Here is an 18,559-nt window from a genome sequence, read left to right on the forward strand (position 1 = left end):
CTCTAATCCTATTGGGGGAATCCTCCAAACTTAAGATAGAGGATTTCTAAAGGCAGGGGTCACCTCAGCTCAGGGCACCTTAGGGGCTGTCCTGACTGGTGGGTGACTCTTCCTTTTTTTTCTAATTATCTCCTCCAGCCTTGCTGCCAAAAGTGGGGGCAGTGGCCGGAGGGGCGGGCATCTCCACTAGCTGGGATGCCCTGTGGCACTGTAACAAAAATGGTGAGCCTTTGAGGCTCACCACCAGGTGCTACCGTTCCTGCAAGGGGAGGTGAGAAGCACCTCCACCCAGTACAGGCTTTGTTCCTGGCCACAGAGTGACAAAGGCACTCTCCCCATGTGGCCAGCAAGTCGTCTGGTTGTGGCAGGCTGGAAGAAACTGGTCAGCCTAACACTAGAAGTCGGATTGGTTTTCATGGGGCATCTCTAAGATGACCTCTGGGTGCATTTTATAATAAATTCCACACTGGCATCAGTGTGCATTTATTGAGCTGAGAAGTTTGATACCAAACTTCCCAGATTTCAGTGTAGCCATTATGGAACTGTGGAGTTCGTGTTTGACAAACTCCCAGACCATATACTCTTATGGCTACCCTACACTTACAATGTCTAAGATTTTGATTAGACACTGTAGGGGCATAGTGCTGATGCACATATGCCCTCACCTGTGGGATAGTGAACCCTGCCTTAGGGCTGTAAGACCTGCTAGAGGGTTGACTTACCTATGCCACAAGCAGCGTGAGGTTGGCATGGCACTCTGAGGGGAGTGCCATGTCGACAGTCTTTTCTCCCCACCAGCACACACAAGCTGTGAGGCAGTATGCATTTGCTGAGTGAAGGGTCCCCAGGGTGGCATAAGACATGCTGCAGCCCTTAGAGACCTTCTCTGGTCACAGTGCCCTTGGTACCACTGGTACCTTTTACAAGGGACTTATCTGTGTGCTAGGGGTGTGCCAATTGTGGAAGCAAAGGTACAGTTTAGGGAAAGAACACGGGTGCTGGGGCCTGGTTAGCAGGGTCCCAGCACTCTCTCAGTCAAGTCAACATCAATATCAGGCAAAAAGAGGGTGAGGGGTAACTGCCATTTTCCTACAGTCAGCACTGAGGATCTCAGGATGTTCAGTATCGGAAACCCGAGGGCATCAATCGTCACTGAGGATGTTTCAGTGCAGCTCGGTAGGCCATGGCCATTTGGTCAGATGGTCAACAGCGTTTGTTTCCGCCTTTACTCCAACCCCACACATTCCTACAGTGATTGTCAAACTACCCAAATCCAAGATCAAGATGATCCTAATGGCTCCAGACTACCTAAGTCAAGGTAGTACCTAGTGTAGGAAAGTACCCCTTTTGGTGTGTGGTTAACCTCATCCCCCATATTCCTCCCCTTCCCCCTTCCCCCTACACCCCGAACACACACACACTTTTGCCTGATTTTGATGCTAACTTGACTGTGTGTGTGTGTGTGTGTGTGTGTGTGTGTGTGTGTGTGTGTGTGTGTGTGTGTGTGTGTGTGTGTGTGTGTGTGTGTGTGTGTGTGTGTGTGTGTGTGTGTGTGTGTGTGTGTGTGTGTGTGTGTGTGTGTGTGTGTGTGTGCTGGGATCCTCCTAACCAGGCCCCAGCACCAGTTTTCTTTCCCTAAACTGTACCATTGGTATAGCCAGTCTCCAGGTGGGGTCAACAGTGTGCCCAGAGCAAATCAGGGTTCACACTGAAACTACTTCAGTTTCTGAAGGTGGGGTCAATGTTGCCACTATTGATGTCTGTCCCACTAAGATGAACAAATACAGACAGGATCCCTTGATTAATGAGACGAAGGTCTGAGGGATACAGGTGCCAGTGTCACAATGGGGACAGAAAAACTGGTTTCCCCAGGATGGTATCTGGCTGAACAAATGTATCCAGTCATCAATGCTGACATTGTAGCTAAGGTACTTCCCATAGCTATGGTGACCTTAGAATGGGGAGGGGTTACTGACCTGCAACAGGTAGTGGTTTCTTCTGCAATCCCAGTTGAATGTCTGCAATGGAATGACCTGGAGTCTTCAGCTTGGGCTGAGGTAGAACACAAAACCCATGCAGCCATGCTGGGAATCCCTGAGATGGTGTGTGTCAAAACTAGAGCACACAGTTGAGCACAGAGTGAAAAAGAAGTGTTGGAGCCTGGAATAATGGCTCAACCTTCCAAGAGAAAGAGCAAGATGATTGGGGGAACAGCTTCTGTACAACAACAAGCACAAGACTCCTCTTCTTGGGAAGAAGTCTTAACATCCTCTGAGGCAACTGAGCCCATGGAACTTGATCCTTTCCAAGTAGATCTCTTGGGCCCAGTGGCACCCTCTAGGGACCAATTGTGCTATGGACATGTCTCACTCTTGAAGTCCTGAGGCAGCAAGCTGCTGCTCAGGAAAAGGCACATGTCAGTTGCTCCCACAAGGTGTATTAGGAGGAGGGACTCTTGTACACTGAGGCCAGAGACCCCAAACCTGGTGCCACCAGGCGAGTGAATGAGCCTCAGCAGTTCAGGGCATTTATCTTCACTCTAGCACATGACATCCCCCTAGCTGAGCATCTGGGCCAAACTAAAACATGTAATAGGCTAGTCAGCCATTTCTACTGGCCCAACATGTCACAAAAGGTGGACGTGTTTTGCAGCTCCTTTGTCACTTGCCAAGCCAGTGGTAAGGCAGGTGGCCACCAGAAGGCCCCGTAATTCCACTACGAGTGGTTGGGAGTTCCCTTTTAAAGGGTTGGTGTGGACATAACGGGCCCTCTCGAACCACCCACCGCCTTAGGAAACCAATATATGCTGGTAGTAGTGGATCATGCTGCCAGGTATTCTGAAGCAATTCCCCTCAGCTCTACTACAGCTCCTGCAGTAGCCAAAGCCCTAATTGGTATCTTTACCAGTTTAGAGTTTCCCAAGAAGGTGGGTTCTGACCGAGGTGCCACCTTCATGTCAGCTTACTTAAAATACATGTGAAATTAGTGTGGGAGGACTTACAAGTTCACCACACCATACCATCCACAAACCAATGGACTTGTTGAAAGCTTCAACAAGAAATTGAAGGGCATGATCATGGGATTTCCTGAAAAACTCAAGAGGAGATTAGATGTCCTTTTCCCATGCTTGCTGTTCGCCTACAGAGAGGTGCCTCAGAAGGGAGCAGGGTTTTTCCCCTTTGATCTTCTGTTTAGCCACCCTGTTAGGGGAATACGTGCACTTGTGAAGGGGGGTTGGGAGAGACCTCCCCAGAAATTAAAGTAAGATGTGGTAGACTATGTACTAGGCCTCTGCTCCAGGCTTGCAGAGTGCATGGAAAAGGTATTCAAAAACCCAGAGGCCTAGCAACAGTTCCAGACGCAGTGGTATGATGAAAAGGCTGCACTGGTAGAGTTTAAATCAGGGCAGAAGGTGTGGGTTCTGGAACCTGTGGCTCTCAGGGCACTTCAGGACAAGGAGAGTGGCCCTTACCCTATCATAGAGAAGAAAAGTGAGGCCACCTACTTGGTAGACCTGGGCATTAGCAGGACACCCGAAAGGGTGATCCATGTGAACCCCTCAAGCTTTTCTATGACAGGGCTGATGTAACCATGCTGATAAGGATCAGGAAACAGAGAGTGAGCCTCTTCCTGACCTCCTCTCTCACAACCCTAAAGATGGGTCAGTTGAAGGCGTTGTCAGACACCCTCACTGCCCAACAGCAGGTTGACTACAGGCAATTCCTGCAGCAATATGCAGAGCACTTCTCCTTAACCCCTAGACAGACACACTGGTGTACCCTTGATGTGGACACTGGAGGCAGCTTGCCTGTCAAACCCATGATCTTTCGGCAGTCTGACCAAGTTAAGGAGAGCATCAAAGTTGAAATCAACAACCCTCTGACAGTCACTGGGCTAGCGGGTTTTAGGGGTTTTGGGGTCTTAGTGCGTCCCCAAGACTCATCCCCAGGGTGGTAAGAAAGAAATTAGGTTTTATGTGGACTACAGAGGTCTAAACTCTGTCACCAAGGCAGATGCTTACCCCATACTCGGGGCTGATGAGCTGATAGACAAATTAGGTGCAGCAAAGTTTCTCAGTCCCTTTGATTTGACTGCAGGGTACCTGCAAATTTGCATGGCACCAGAAGCAAAAACAAAAGACAGCATTCTCTACACCTCATCGGCATTACCTGTTCACTGTTATGCCTCTTGGTTTAAAGAATGCCCCTGCCACCTTCCAAAGGTTAGTGAATCAGGTCCTCCTGGCTGGATCACCTGGTCCACCTGGGGAAGATTTTGCAGGCGCTGCAATCTGCAGGCCTCACTATGAAGGCTTCCAAATGCCATATACGGCAGGGCACTGTTGTATATTTTACAGCACAAGATCCAGACAATTCTGGATTTGAAGCTCCAGAAATTCAGACTCGAGCAAGGGCATTCCTTGGCTTGACTGATTATTACAGGAAGTTTGTGAAGGGGTATGGATCTATTGTGACCACCCCTCACAGAACTGACCTTAAGAAGATGCCTAAGAAAGTAAACTGAACAGTTAGTTGTCAAAAGGCCTTTGACACCCTGCAAGAGACAATGTGCTCAGGACCAGTTCTCAAAGCTCCGGACTACTCTAAGCAGTTAACTGTGCAGACAAATGCCTCTGAACATGGGACAGGAGCAGTCCTGTTTCAGACCAACGATGATGGCCATGACCATCCTGTTGCTTTATTAGCAGGAGGCTACTCCCCGGGAAACATAGTTGGAGTGCCAGTGAGAGGGAGGCCTTTGCTGTGGTTTAGCCCCTGAAGAAGTTGATATCATATTTGTTTGGTGTGTTCACTTCATTGTTCCAACTGACCACAGACCTCTCAGATGGCTGATGCAAATGAAAGGTGAGAACCCTAAAGTTTTGAGGTGGTCCATCTCCCTACAAGGAATGGACTTTACAGGGGAACATAGACCTAAGACTGCCCATGCCAATGCAGATGGACTTTCCAGGCTCTTCTACTTAGACAATGAAGACTCTCTTGGGAAAGGTTATTCTCATTCTCTTTCGTTTGGGAGGGGGTTGTGTAGGAAAGTGCCCCTTTTGGCATGGTTACCCTCCCACACTTTTTCCATGATGTTGATGCTTACTTGACGGACTGTGTGCTGGGATCCTGCTGACCAAGCCTCATCACCAGTGTTCTTTCCCTAAGCTGTACCATTGGTTCCACAATTGACACACCCCTGGCACAGATCTAAGTCCCTTGTAAGAGGTACCAGTGGTACCCAGGGCTCTGTGGCCAAGAAGGGTATGTAAGGGCTGCAGCGTGTATGTGATAAAGACTTCTAGTTACATATTCCTTACCTTAGAATTTCTCCCAGGACTCGGACTGGATCTGGAGATTTTTCTTCTAGCAGTACCCTTGCTTGCTGTCAAGTGGCGTTGGTTGACTCAGCATTCGTTGTTGGCGTCGTGGTCGCCGTTATGACATCTGGGTCATACCTAGGTGCTGCCTCAGCACGGTGATGTCAGTTCTTTTCTTCCCGTGCCACGCGGTGATCCGGAGAGAGCTACCCAGGTTGTTTTTTTACCAATTTCAACACTTTTGTTGTGTTTTTTGATGCGTCGAGGATGTTCGAACACTGGGTTCATACCATGCGAGGACTGTCACCGCATGATGTCGGTGACAAATCTGCACCAGGTCTATCTATGGTGTTTGGAGCGTGACCTGAAGTCGTACTCTGATTTCCAGGCCATGAATCCGAAGGCTTTGAGGGAGTGGTCTCTAAATCTCATGGCAGCTGGCGCTTAATTCCACATCGCTCCCGATCTCACTCGAGAGGAAGGTCTCGAGACCACAGGCGGAGTCACCGACACTCGTCTTCATCCAAGTCTTTGGGTAAGAAGAAGTTGAAGAAGGCTAAGCACTCTTTGATTTCACCCCGTTGCTCGGCTGATGCGACACAGGAGCAGTGTTGATGTTCCAAGCCTCAGTCTGAGGAGCCTACTTCTGGGTCCGCTCTGCGCCTCCCCGAGTTTCGGGGAGCCGGAGCGACCCCTGCCGAACTAAAGATGTTCTATGAGGCCATGCGTCATATTTGGGCAGCCCGACCCCCTTTGGCTCCACCTGGACCTGTGGGTTCAGCTAGGGGCCCTTTGGGCAGCCTCTGCCTCCGAGGACCCCTCTGGATCCGCTATCGGATCCATGACGATGCCGGTCATGACATTGTGACCTTCCCCGGCGCCAGCTAAGTTATCAACGCTCTTGACGTCGATAAGGCCCAGGATCAACGTTGGCCCAATCCTAATTCCCGACGACCTGGAGCCAGAGTAGCGCCGGCTTATGCTGCTCTCAACTTTGATAGGGCCTACTCACCCCAAGTTGGATTTGGACCCTTTTTCCAATGGGTACGAATATGAGGAGGGATTGAGGGGGTCGCTGGACCCTTATCAATAACAGCTGCATGACCCTAACATGGACTGGGCACATGATTTAGGCGAGGTCAGTGGTCTGGATACTTCTCCAGATGCTGCCATGCTTTCTCCTCCTATTGTGGCTACGGCAGAGGGAGCCTCCTATTCAGTGGTGGTCAGTAGGGCAGCTGAGGTCCTTGGCCTTGAACTGCCCACTGTAGCAGTCAGGACTAATCTCCTGACCGTGGTGCTTCAGCCTGGGGCTTCCACTTTGGAGCCTCTACTCCCATACAATGAAGCCCTCACTGATGTCCTTCTGAGTACTTGGTCCAGACCCAGCACAGGGGCTCCTGTGAACAGGACAGTCGTCCACTGCTGTCAGCCCGCCCCGAACGATCCTAAATTCCTGTCTCAAAACCCCACGCCTGAAAGTCTTGTAATTCAGGCTTCCTCTTCTTCCGGAGCATTCCACTCCGTTCCCCCGACTAGGGAATCAGAGAGACTGGACCAACCTGGGAAGAAGATGTTTTCTTCCACCAGTCTGGCGTTGAGGTCAGTGAACACCGCATGCATTTTGGGCCTCTATACCCACTTATTGGGGGGTATGGTTGCGCAAGTCTTGCCACAGATCCCGGAGGCGGCCCGAGCTATCCTCTTTCAAACTTCTGATGGGAGAGATGCGGCAAAGTTCATTATTCGCTGTAGGCTGTTCACGACCGACTCTGAGTAGATCAGTTGAGTCGACAGTGGCCTTGACGTGCTACTCCTGGTTGAGGACATCTGATTTTTCGGGGAATGTACAACAATCCCTTATGGACATGCCCTTTGATGGCACCCATCTCTTCAGAGACAAGGCGGACTCGGCTCTTGAGAGGTTCAAGGAGTCCCGGGCTAAGGCCCCGTCCCTTGGCCGTTCAACTGCCCCTAACCCGCAACAGTCTGCCTTTCACCCTTTTTGTGGCCATGGATGGGGCTCCCTGTCTCGTGTCTTTCCCAGCCACCGTGCCACCCCCGCTACTCAGCCCCTGCGTGGCTGGTGGGCTCATGGGACAGGGAAGCAGAGGTGCTGCAGCCTCCAAGCCTTCCTAGTCCGTTCCCCCATCTCAGACCAGTTGGAGGCAGGATTCGCCATCACATGACCCACTAAGAATCCATCACAACGGACAGGTGGGTTTTGGCAGATCGTCCAAAGAGGCTACTTCCTCCCCTTCAAGACTGCCCCTCTGGCCATGCCCTCCATCCTACAGCCGCTTACGGGAGGATCATCTGGCATTTCTCCGCAAGAAAGACGTGGCTCTCTTGGCCAAGGGAGTCATAGAGAGGGTCCCTGTCCCAGAAGTAGGTTGTATTTGTTATTCCTGCTACTTTCTGGTGCCTAAAAAGGACAAGGTCCTATGTCCTATCCTAGACCTTCTGGCCCCCAATCTCTTCCTCAAGAAGGAGAAGTTCAAAATGCTCACTCTGGCTCGGGTCCTGTCTGCCCTGGACCCAGCAGACTGGATGGTAGCAGGACGTTTACATCCATATACCCGTCTTGCCTGCCCACAGGCACTACTTGCGATTCGTGGTAGGTCACAAGCACTTTTAATTTACCGTGCTCCCCTTCGGCCTTACCAGCACCACTCAGGTGTTCACGTAAGTGATGGGGGTGGTTGCAGCTCATTTGGATAGGTTAGGGGTTTCAGTCGTCTCCTACCTCGACGACTGGCTGTTGAAGGCGAGAATGCCTCAGAGAGTCATCTCCCACCTTCACACTATGGCGAAACTTCTTAACACGCTGGGGTTCACTGTAAACATGCTGAAGTCACACCTGACTCCTACTCAGATGTTTCCTTTCATCGGAGCTGTTCTGGACACAGTGCAATTTTGGGCCTATGCTCCCGAAAAGCAAGTCCAGGATATTCAGGCTATTATTCTGATGTTTGAGCCTCTATCCTGGGTTTCAGTGAGAATGACTCTGAGGCTGCTGGACCTCATGCATCCTGCTGGTGACACATGCCAGAAGGCATATGCAGGCTCTTCAGTGGGACTTAAAGTTCCAGTGGGCGCAGCATCAGGAGAATTTCTTCAACATGGTCTAGATCTCGGAGGGGACTGCAAAACATCTGCACTGGTGACTTTCAAAGCAAGATTGGGTCAAAGGCAGATCCCTCTCCCTTCCCCAGCCAGATCTTTCAGTAGTTACAGACACGTCACTCCTGGGACGGGGCGGCCACATGGGAGTGGCGAGGATCAGAATTGTTTGGTCTCTGACGGAGTCTACACTCTACATGAATCTTCTGGACCTCCGGGCGATCAGGCTTGCATTGATCGCCTTCCTTCCCTCTCTGAAAGGGAAAGTGGTGCAGTTGTTCAAGAACAACACTTCTGCCATGTGGTAATGCAACAAACCGAGTGGAGCGGGGTCCTGGACCCTTTGTAAAGAGGCTCTGCGCCTCTGGATGTGGTTGGCACATCAGGGCATTACCCTGATGGTTCAACATCTGGCGGGCTCTCTGAATGCCAGAACAAACTAATTCAGCCATCGATGCATAGTTGATCACGAATGGTGTCTTCATCCGGAGGTGGCGCAAGGTCTCTTTCAGCAGTGGGAAGAGCCTTAGCTAGATCTGTTTGCCATCGCAGAGAATGCGCAATGTCAGCACTTTTGCATGTTTGAGTTTCCAAGGCTGCACTCGCTTAGCAACGCTTTTCGTCTCGAGCGGACGGACGGGCAGTATTGAAAATAGGTATGTTTGACCACTGACTTTGTGTTGCACCACTTTGCATATTAGTTGTTCAGTGTTCACCAGTTGCAGATTACATATTGTATTCAGTTTAGCTGCCTATTGGCTTTATTGTGGCTTTAGATATTGCAGTTGAGACATTGCATTGAGCTGTGTTTTTCCACATGGTAATCTAAGCCTGTTTTTTCATATTTCTTTCTCACCTAACACTTAGTCAGTTAGCATGATAAGAAAGTACATCTTTTTGGTTTTCTTCAGTGCAGGGAACAGTTCAGCCTTGGGAGGAGAGCCTTGAAAGGTTGGCCAATTTTCAACGTTTTTCTTCAAACTCTGACCTACAGTAGCCAGCATGTTTGAATATTTCCATCTAAGGGGAGGGGAGTCTTCTAGAAGGCTCTTTCTATGGTTGTTTAAGCTATAAACAGGTGGCCCTGCTCAGTAGTGAGGGAATTTCCAAGACCTCGTTCTGGATTGGATGTCAGATGCCTGACACTTGTCCTGTGAGGGTGGATATCTCTTTCTCACAGTTGAATGGGGTCATCTTCTTGCTGGCATGAGAAAGATGAAGAGCTTGGCAGGCCCTACGGTGATGAATTTTTACTTTATTCTTTGCTTTGCAATAATGCTATAATATAATCACATATATTTGATGTGTACATTGCAGTTGAGAATCATTTTGATATATTTCCCTCTCATTTTTAAACATGTGCTTTCGACCTACTAATCTCCTTCACTTTTGAGGAACCTCATGGTGAAATAATAATAACTGTCTTCTTTAAACTGATAAGTGCTTTCCAGAGATGTTTGTCAGCTCGGTCATTAGTGAAAGCAAAACACAGGCCTAAGTAATCCTTGTGGCTCCAGACTGGACACAGAGGGTATGGCATCCTGAGCTACTGAGCATGGCCACAGATCCTCCAGTCAGACTGTCCCTTCGGGAGGATCTTCTGTCACAGCAACAGCCTCCACTCGAACCTGCATGGAGATTGATGGGCGGCAGTTGACAGCTTTTGACCTTCCGCCCAAAGTCTGTGATGTTATCTTGGCAGTCAGGCGTCCCTCCACCGAACAGTATACGCCTGTCGTTCGCATAAATTTGTGGCATGTGTAGGAAGCTGGCCTGGTGTGTGGTGAGCACTAGAGTGTTATCACCTTATACCAGGTCCAGGTATCCCCTATTAGTGAGGTGTAGACAGTGTCTAGGAAGCCAGGGCTCTCTAGAGGTAGCTGTGGATGAGCAGCCAAGACATATTTAGGAGACATGCAAAGCTTATACAATACCACTACAGCCACACAGCACTTACAAACACGAAAGAACACAGGGACTTTTTTATAGTATCACAAATACTAAAATACTGAATAAGAGATACACCAATAGGGCGTAAGTAAACACACTATTATTTTCACATTAGAAGTCTGTGATTAGCATAGACAGCAAAACCAAATAGTAAAAACAATAGCACATAGTGAAGGCCCTAGGGGGAGACCAAACCATATACAAAGAGAGTGGAATGTGAAAGGCAGTCCCCCACCCAAAGAAGTGGAATCAGTAAAGGGGAGCTGGAGGAACTACGAACCCCAAAAGGTAAGCACGAGGGTGCCCCCAAGCGACCAAGAGAGAAGAGGTAAGTACCTTGTTTTCCTCCAAGCCCACAGGAGAACTTTGGAAAAGGACTGTGCAAGACAGACACTACTGGAAGAAACCAAAGGTGGATCCAGAGAGAAGGGGACCTGCAAAAGAAGGGGACCAAGTCCAGTTCGAGTTGAAGTGTTCAGCTGTGGAAGGAGCCACAACCCACCCTTCTGTAGCTGCAGGACCAGGTCAGTGGTGGATGAAGAAAGGCAGTGCAGCACAGGAGTAGAAGAGGAGTTCCAGAAGTGATGCAAATGATGTCCCACATTGGCGATCGTGTTGCAGTCAGTCAGTGGTGCTGGAAAACCACATACAAGCATTGGCAAATTCAAGAGTAGGAGAAGAAGGTTTTGTGAGGCTGATGAGGGCCAGCAAGGCCTAGGGGACTTGACCCAAGGAGGGGAGTTGGAGGTGACCTTCAGAAGCTGGAATAGTCACAAGAAGAGGAGGCAGCCCCCACAGGCAACCCACAGGCAGCTGACACAGGAGTCGCAGTGAGTCCCACTCAGCACACCTGAAGAGGAGTCCCACGTCTCTGGAGCAGCAGGTAGAGGATTGTGCTTTGCAAGGAAGAGTGCTGGAGACAGGGGATACACAAGCCTGATGGTCCCTTGAAAGGCAGAACAAGCAAGTCTTGGTAGCTGCAAGAGTCGCGGTGCACAGGGGTACTATCCTGCAAGGAAAGGCAAGGGTTTACTGTCTCCCAAGTTGGACAGCTAGTAGAGAGGACCAAGGGAACCTCCCTAGGCCACCACCTGTGATGCAGGATCCAGGCAGCTCCATAGGAGAGAAGATCCACGCAGCCAGTCGTTGTTGCAATTGGTGCCTGCTGTAGGAAGCTGGTTCTATATACACTATATCAAAGTGAGATATAGTGTGCACAGAGTCCAGGGGTTTACCGGAGGCTTAACAGAGGCTAAAGTAGTTAATACTAATGCTCTTCTTTGTGGTAGTGTGGTCGAGCAGTTAGGCTTCCCAGAGGGTAGTGCAAAGCATTTGTTGTACACACACCGACAATAGAAGAAGCCCACACTCAAAGACTTTAACTCTAGACAAATGGTTTTTATATACCAAAAATATATTTTCTTAATTTATTTTTAGAACCACAAGATTCAGGTTGCAGGTAAGTACTTCAATAGATTCGTATTTCACACATGTATCAACAGTACTTTGTTTGAAATCGATAAGTTATACAGTTTTTGAAATATTGGCAATAATCTGTTTTAAAACTTGCCAGTGCAATTTTCAGAACAATTCCTGGGGGGAAGAAAAAGTTATATCGATTTGCAGGTAAGTACAACACTTACAGTTCCAGTCTCCGGGGGGTAGGAAGTCCGCAGTTTGGGGTTCAAGTTAACCCCAAACGCCCACCACCAGCAGCACGGGCCGACCGGGTGCAGAGGTCAAAGTATAGGCAAAATTAACATGGGCTCCTATGGAGACTGGGAGCACTCGGTTTCAGATCTGCAGGCAGGTAAGTACCTGTGTCTTTGGAGGACAGACCTGGGGGGTTTAGAGGAGTACTGGGGGGGCAACAAGTAGGCACCAGACATACACCCTCAGCGTCGCTGGGGCAGCTGGGTGCAAGGCGCAAACATGATGTTGGGTCTCCAATGGTTTTCTATGAGGGTACACCAGGGTCACTCAGAGGCTGCAGGCGAGGTCCAGGGTGTCGTCTCGGGCACACCGCAGGCTGGAGGGCCGCCTGCTGAACATTGCTGTATCGAAGGTCAGGTTCTCCAAGGCCTGTGGGTGCAGTGTGTCTTTAGGCGTTGGATGTCTTCATCCGGAGGTCAACCCAGGGTGGCCACTTGCTCAGAATCGCCTGGGGATCCTCTCTAGCTGGTTGGGCCTTCTGGACACGGGCTTTGGGCGTCGGGTGCTAAGTGGTCAGGACTCACGCATTTGGTCCTTTTGGGTATAGGGCAGTCCTCTGGAGCTTGGCAGAGGTCGCTGGTCCCACTGGATGCGTCGCTGTTCGTTTGTAGGTTCTTTGAACCTGGAGACAGGCCAGTAGGGCTGGGGCCAAATCAGTTGTCATCTTCCTTATTCTCTGCTGGGGATTTCAGCTATGCAGTCCTTCTTGTCAGGTCGCCAGGTATGTGGGGAGCTGGTTTCAGGGAAACCCTTAAATAGAGATTTAGGGGCGTTACAGGGGTCAATGCACAGTAGCCAATGGCTACTGTCCCTGAGGGTGGCTACACCCTTCCAGTGCCCACTCCCTTTCGGGAGGGGGTCACAACCCTAACCTTATTGGTCCCTGTCCTCCAAACCAAGATGGAGGATTCTGAAGGGAGGAGGTCACCATAGGGGTGGTCACTCCTCCCTGTTTTCCCTAATTTTCCCACCAGACTTACCAACATAAGTGGGACTTTGTCTGGGGACGGGCAACTCCACTATTTGGAGTGACCTGGGTCACTGTAACCGGAGACTTGAGCCTTTGAGGCTCACCGTCAGGTGTTAAAGTTCCTGCGGGGTGAAGCACCTCCACCCAGGACAGGTTCTGCTGATGCAGGGCACCCTCACACTTAGGTGCACACATACCCTGCCCTTGGGCTGAAGGGCTTACCAGAGGGGTGACTTACAGGGTCCCACTTAGGGACACACACACCCTGCCCGTGGGCTGAAGGGCCTACCAGAGGGGTGACTTACAATGTCTAATTGCAGAGGATATAAGGCATGCCTTATATTTGAAGTGAAATGTGCATGCACCATTTCACGCAGGCTGCAATGACATGCTTGCAGACACAGTTTGCATGGGCTCCCTTGGGTGGCACAGTACATGCTGCAGCCCATGGGAGTCCCCTTGTGTACCAATGCCCTAAGTCATATGCTAGGGACTCACATGGGTGTGCCAGTATGGCAATTATGGGGTGTAAAATTTTACCAGAAACCAAATTTAGAGGAGAGAGCACAGACACTGGGGTCCTGGTTAGCAGGATCCCAGTCTACTACAGTCAGAACATACTGACACCAGGCAAAAAGCGGGGGTAACTATGTCAGAAAGATGCTACATTCCTACAGCTCCTATAGATACACCGTATACGTCACATCTGCTCCGGTGAACGCCTATGATGCCAATGTGAAGCTGATCGACACCAACTACCAGCATACAGTGGTACTGCTCAAGATTGTCCGGATCCAGTCTGACTCCTGTAATCTGCAGCTAGAGAGAGTCTCTACCAAATAAGTTGTTACCAAAGGTAAGTAACTTGTTCTTTGATGCAATTACACACATCTGCACTTAGAAATAGAATGTTTGAGATAAAAGGTTACAGGAAAAGATTTACAGTGATATTCAAAGTAACGATAAGAAAGTCAAACCATAAGCCACTCAAAAGAAAGCAAACGCAGAGAAGTAAATTTTAGCAAGGGTAAATGGAAACATATTTGTTTGCATGGTAAACATGAATCTCAGGATATACAAAATTTTAGCTGATAGTTTTATCAGTTAAAATGGCAATACAGGTAAAACATAAGTTCAGGTGGCATACATAATTCTATATTCGACTGCAATGGTTAATGAAACAGATGTGATGAGCTGGACCTTACTTTTGTAGGAAATCTGCCTTGGTCCAACAATTCTGGAAAAACAGATTGGGAAAGTTGACCTTAAAAAAAACCAGTATATTGAGAATGTAACCACTTAATATAAAATTACCTTACTGTGTTCTTTAGGAAAAATTATTTCCAGTAGCAGCAGCTCAGCTCTTTCATTGGTTTATTTAAACAAATATGTGTTTAAATGATGTGGCTTTCTCTACAGCAAGTTTTCAGAAGCTAACTCTCTTTTCTTTTTCTGCTTTCAGCAGCCAAGTCCAAACCGAAGGGAAGATCGACCTGTTAGTTTCTATCAAGTATCATCAAACCAGATTCACACTAATGTGGCATTGCTTGCAAGAGATGCTGCTAACATTGCAAAGGATAAGCAGCGAAGCTTTGTACCTAATATATTACAAAACGAAACCTATGGAGCACTCCTTAGTGGCAATAATCCTCCTACACAAGCAACAGTACCCGTTTCTACAAGTGGACCTCCCCTTCCTCCACGAAATTTTGGAAAAGGTAACATTACGGTGATCACCATTGAAGTATATAAAAAGCATTCTTAGAGTGTGATCCTTTTTTCAGTGTTAAACCAAACTTTGCAATCTGATAGATGCTTCTACTCACAGATTCCTTACCTTAGAATTGTCCCCAGGTGTCAGACTGTATCTGCAAATCTTTTTGTGTCAGTGTCCCTGCATGCAGGTAGGTGACAACATTCAGCTTTGCATGGCATCGTCCGAGATGGAAGTGACATGCATGGTAGCTATTTAGGAGCCACCCCAGCACGCTGACGTGACTTCTTTTCTTTTCATGCCTGTCAGCACTAATCCGGAGAGAGCTACCTGCAGTTATTGTTTGACAGCTCTTTCTCAATGTTTTATGAATGTTTTTTGAGACGTGTGTCTTGGTGTGGCAGGGATGTCTACAAGAAAGGCTGGATTTAAGCCCTGCAGCACCTCTCACTGGCAAATGTTGGTGGCGGACCAGAATCTCGTCTACGCTGGTGTCTTGAATGTGACCACGACTCCAAGACCTGTGTTGATTGTCGCGTCATGCACCTTAAGGCTTTGAGGGAGCGATCCCTCAAGCTCCCTGCCGCTTGACATGTGATGCTGCAACGATCCCGGTCGAGAGAAAGGTCCTGGGATCGGTCATGGAGCCATATATCTTCATTAAAATTGTCCTACTCCAGTATCTCCCACAAACAGAATAAGAGCAAAAAGTAAAAGAGGTCTTCAACTTCATCCCATCCATCAGTCATTCAAGATGAGGGAATTTTGTCTCTGGAGATGTGGAGCACCTGGGCCATCTCCATGTTTCCCTGAGTTTCCAGGATACCGAAGCGACCCCCGCCCAAGTCCGAGAATTCTGTGAAGCCATGCACCTCATTTGGGAGGTTCATCTCCACTGGAACAACCTTGGGCCCAGACTGGTTCACAGCTGGCGGGTCTGCCCTCTGCACCAGTCAGGCCCCTTGGATTTATATACCCCTACAATAGGGACGATTGGAAGAAACAAGAGAATGCATCCACTGATTCTGGAAGGAAGATGTCTTGATTGTCCAGTAGTGACTCAGAGGGCTGTTCCAGTGGTGGCTCCAACTCCAGCTAAAGGGACAGCAGCCAATCCAGGAGAGATAAACAGGCTCAAAAAACATTTTTTCAACCCTGTCAAGCACAACCTATGTATCTGTGCAAAACCTTTTAGTCCATCTATGGCCTCTTTCGTCCAACCAAATCCTTATTTTTTAGTCAGATGCCAGTGGATAGGGAAAGGCAGACGAGGCATGTGAGGCGAAAAAAAGAGTTCAGTGGAAGTTGCCAGGAGAGGATGGGATGCTGAGGAGAAACAAGACCAAAGATCCCCAACCAGGCCCAAGCGGCCTATAGATGGAGTGATAAATTTAATTAATGCCCTATGTGATGACGAGATGTCATTCCTTAATAATGAACTTGGTTTTGCACCCTCCCCTAGCCTGGACAAATTCATGGGCATTTGCCAAGTTTTTTCTCAAATTAAGAGTAAAGATATTTTTTCTTAACAAAGATGAACCGAGTAGAGAAGAATTCCATTCCAACAGAAGCAGGGGTGTTTGATGAGGCCGTTATCAGGGAGGTAGAGCTACTTGATACTAGAAGGAAAGGCTATCACAATATGTCAAACAAAGAATGGGGAGCCCTGGAGTCCCTGTAAATGAAGTCTCTCCTGATAATCATATCTGCTGGCAAAGGTGGTGCATTTGTCATACAACATGAGAGTGACTACAGAAAAGCATGTATGTTGTTACTTAGGAATGAGAGTAACTACAGAGTCCTAAAAAATGACCCTACAGAAAGATTACAGAAAGAGATTAGGACATTGATCGAGGAAGCAAAGGACAATGATTGGATCAATACAAAGGAAGCAGAATTTTTAATTGTAAAAAAAATCCAAGAATTCCATATTTCTGTACTCTTCCGAAAATACATAAGGCGAGAACACCCTCCAACCCTCCCCCCCCCCCCCCCCCCCCCCCATTTCCCTGCAACCTATTGTGTCTGGGATTGGGTTAGTACTTGAACCGCTTTCCTTTCACGGACTGGTTCCTTCAACTATTGGTTGAAAGAACTTGTTCATATGTCAGTGACACCGTGCGTCTTTTTAATATCCTAAAAGACCGATCCTTTGACCTGAATTCTGAGATCATGTGCCTTGAGGTGGAAGCACTTACACGAGCATTCCTCAGGAGGAAAGCCTAAAGGTCATCATTGCGCCCTTAAGAACCAGAGAATGGAACTGGTCGGCCCCATTAAGTGGATCATGAAACTGGCAAAATTAGCACTCACTGAGAATTTATTTACTTTTGAAGATTTTTTTATACCTCCAGAGCAATGAAACATCAATGGGAAGCACCTTTGCCCCTATACATGCCTGTACATGCATTGGTTCGAGGAGAATCACATCTGGACTCAACCCACACAGCCTTAACATAGAACTATGGCTTTGATACATTGATGATGTGTTTGCAATATGGCCCGGTGAAGAACAAGAGCTTAACCTCTTTGTAAAGTGAAAAATTGAAAGAAGAGTGGCCAGGGCACACCAATAGCATGAATCCTGATCCTGATAATGTCCAAGAATAAATAGAAAGTTCGTTCTTGGAAGATGATGTGTAGATATTTATTATAAGTGCAGGTAGAAAGTAGAAATCTCAATCAAAAGACTGCGTTGTACAAAATGACCATGTGTCCAGAGCAGCCAGATGGTGATAAATGGTCAAAGTTACAATAGGATGTTCGAATGTAACAATAAGTCCATACAGCAAAACAGCCAACATGTGTTTCGTCTTCAAGACTTTGTCAAGGCTTCAGATGTATATAAAACATTATATGTAAACACGAAAGGTACATAGATCAAGCTGCTGGTAGTCAACAACACTCACATACAAATTGCAATTCTAAAAACGTAGTGTATCTTATCATGTGCCCTTGTGAACTTAAATTTGGATGACCTCCTGTAAAATCAAGTTGAGGATTGGAGAAAACAGGAGCACGGTATAGTGCAAAAGAGCGTCCACTAAGATGACAGCTTACTTTTTGGAAAAAGGATACTCTGATTGTGACATCAGTTGGACTATCATAGAGGAGGTAGTTCAGAATTCAACACCACCAAAACGTATTCTGGAGAAAGAGCAATTTTGGATTTACCTACTTAAGACTCACATCAAAGGGCTGAACGATGATATTTCTTGGAATAGCTTGAACTATTCATCATAGAACCCCAGTTAACAATATAACATTCTGGAAAGAACATACAAAACCTTTCGATTAAATGCACCAAAGATAGATAGTTCAACACCCCCACCTTTACTGTAACTACAGTAAACTAATAAGATGCACCATAAAATACTCAAATGCAGCATAGAATAAACATAGGAGACATTGATCCGTTTACCCCAGTGGTATCCTCCTGCGTTCCACCTCACGGTAAATGAAACAAAATCATGACGGACCACCTCTTTCCCGTTTTTAGTAACATACACCACCTTGTGGCAGGGGCAGCTCATATTTACTTTGATTTTTTTTTTTTTTTAAACAGTCAGAGATACCCATCTCTTTAGGCATATCACATACATTCGATTACGAGATTACCCAAAGTGACCCAATCCCCCCCCTTTTTTTTTTGTATATCACAGGCTCTTGGCTAGATGGGCCATGCCTATTATGAGGTTTTCTCAGGGATAACTGGTAGTGTGGTGGGTCCTCGGCCCTTTTGGGGACACGGGACATCAACTAATCA

The 18,559-nt window shown here is 47.9% G+C and overlaps 1 protein-coding gene across 6 annotated transcripts in view; it reads left to right on the plus strand.

Annotated features, from left to right (window-relative positions):
• The window catches only part of ASAP2 (ArfGAP with SH3 domain, ankyrin repeat and PH domain 2), a 916,066-nt gene that overhangs the window by 706,386 nt on the left and 191,121 nt on the right, over positions 1-18,559 (plus strand). For 4 of the 6 annotated variants that reach the window (XM_069235899.1, XM_069235895.1, XM_069235898.1 and 1 more), the window contains exon 22: positions 14,542-14,797. In XM_069235899.1, the coding sequence (XP_069092000.1) occupies positions 14,542-14,797 (256 nt within the window). The remainder of the gene's footprint in view (positions 1-14,541; positions 14,798-18,559) is intronic. The other 2 variants (XM_069235900.1, XM_069235896.1) reach the window with 1 other exon arrangement.

Source organism: Pleurodeles waltl, chromosome 5, assembly GCF_031143425.1.
Source record: "Pleurodeles waltl isolate 20211129_DDA chromosome 5, aPleWal1.hap1.20221129, whole genome shotgun sequence".
In the NCBI taxonomy this organism is placed as follows: Eukaryota; Metazoa; Chordata; class Amphibia; order Caudata; family Salamandridae; genus Pleurodeles; species Pleurodeles waltl.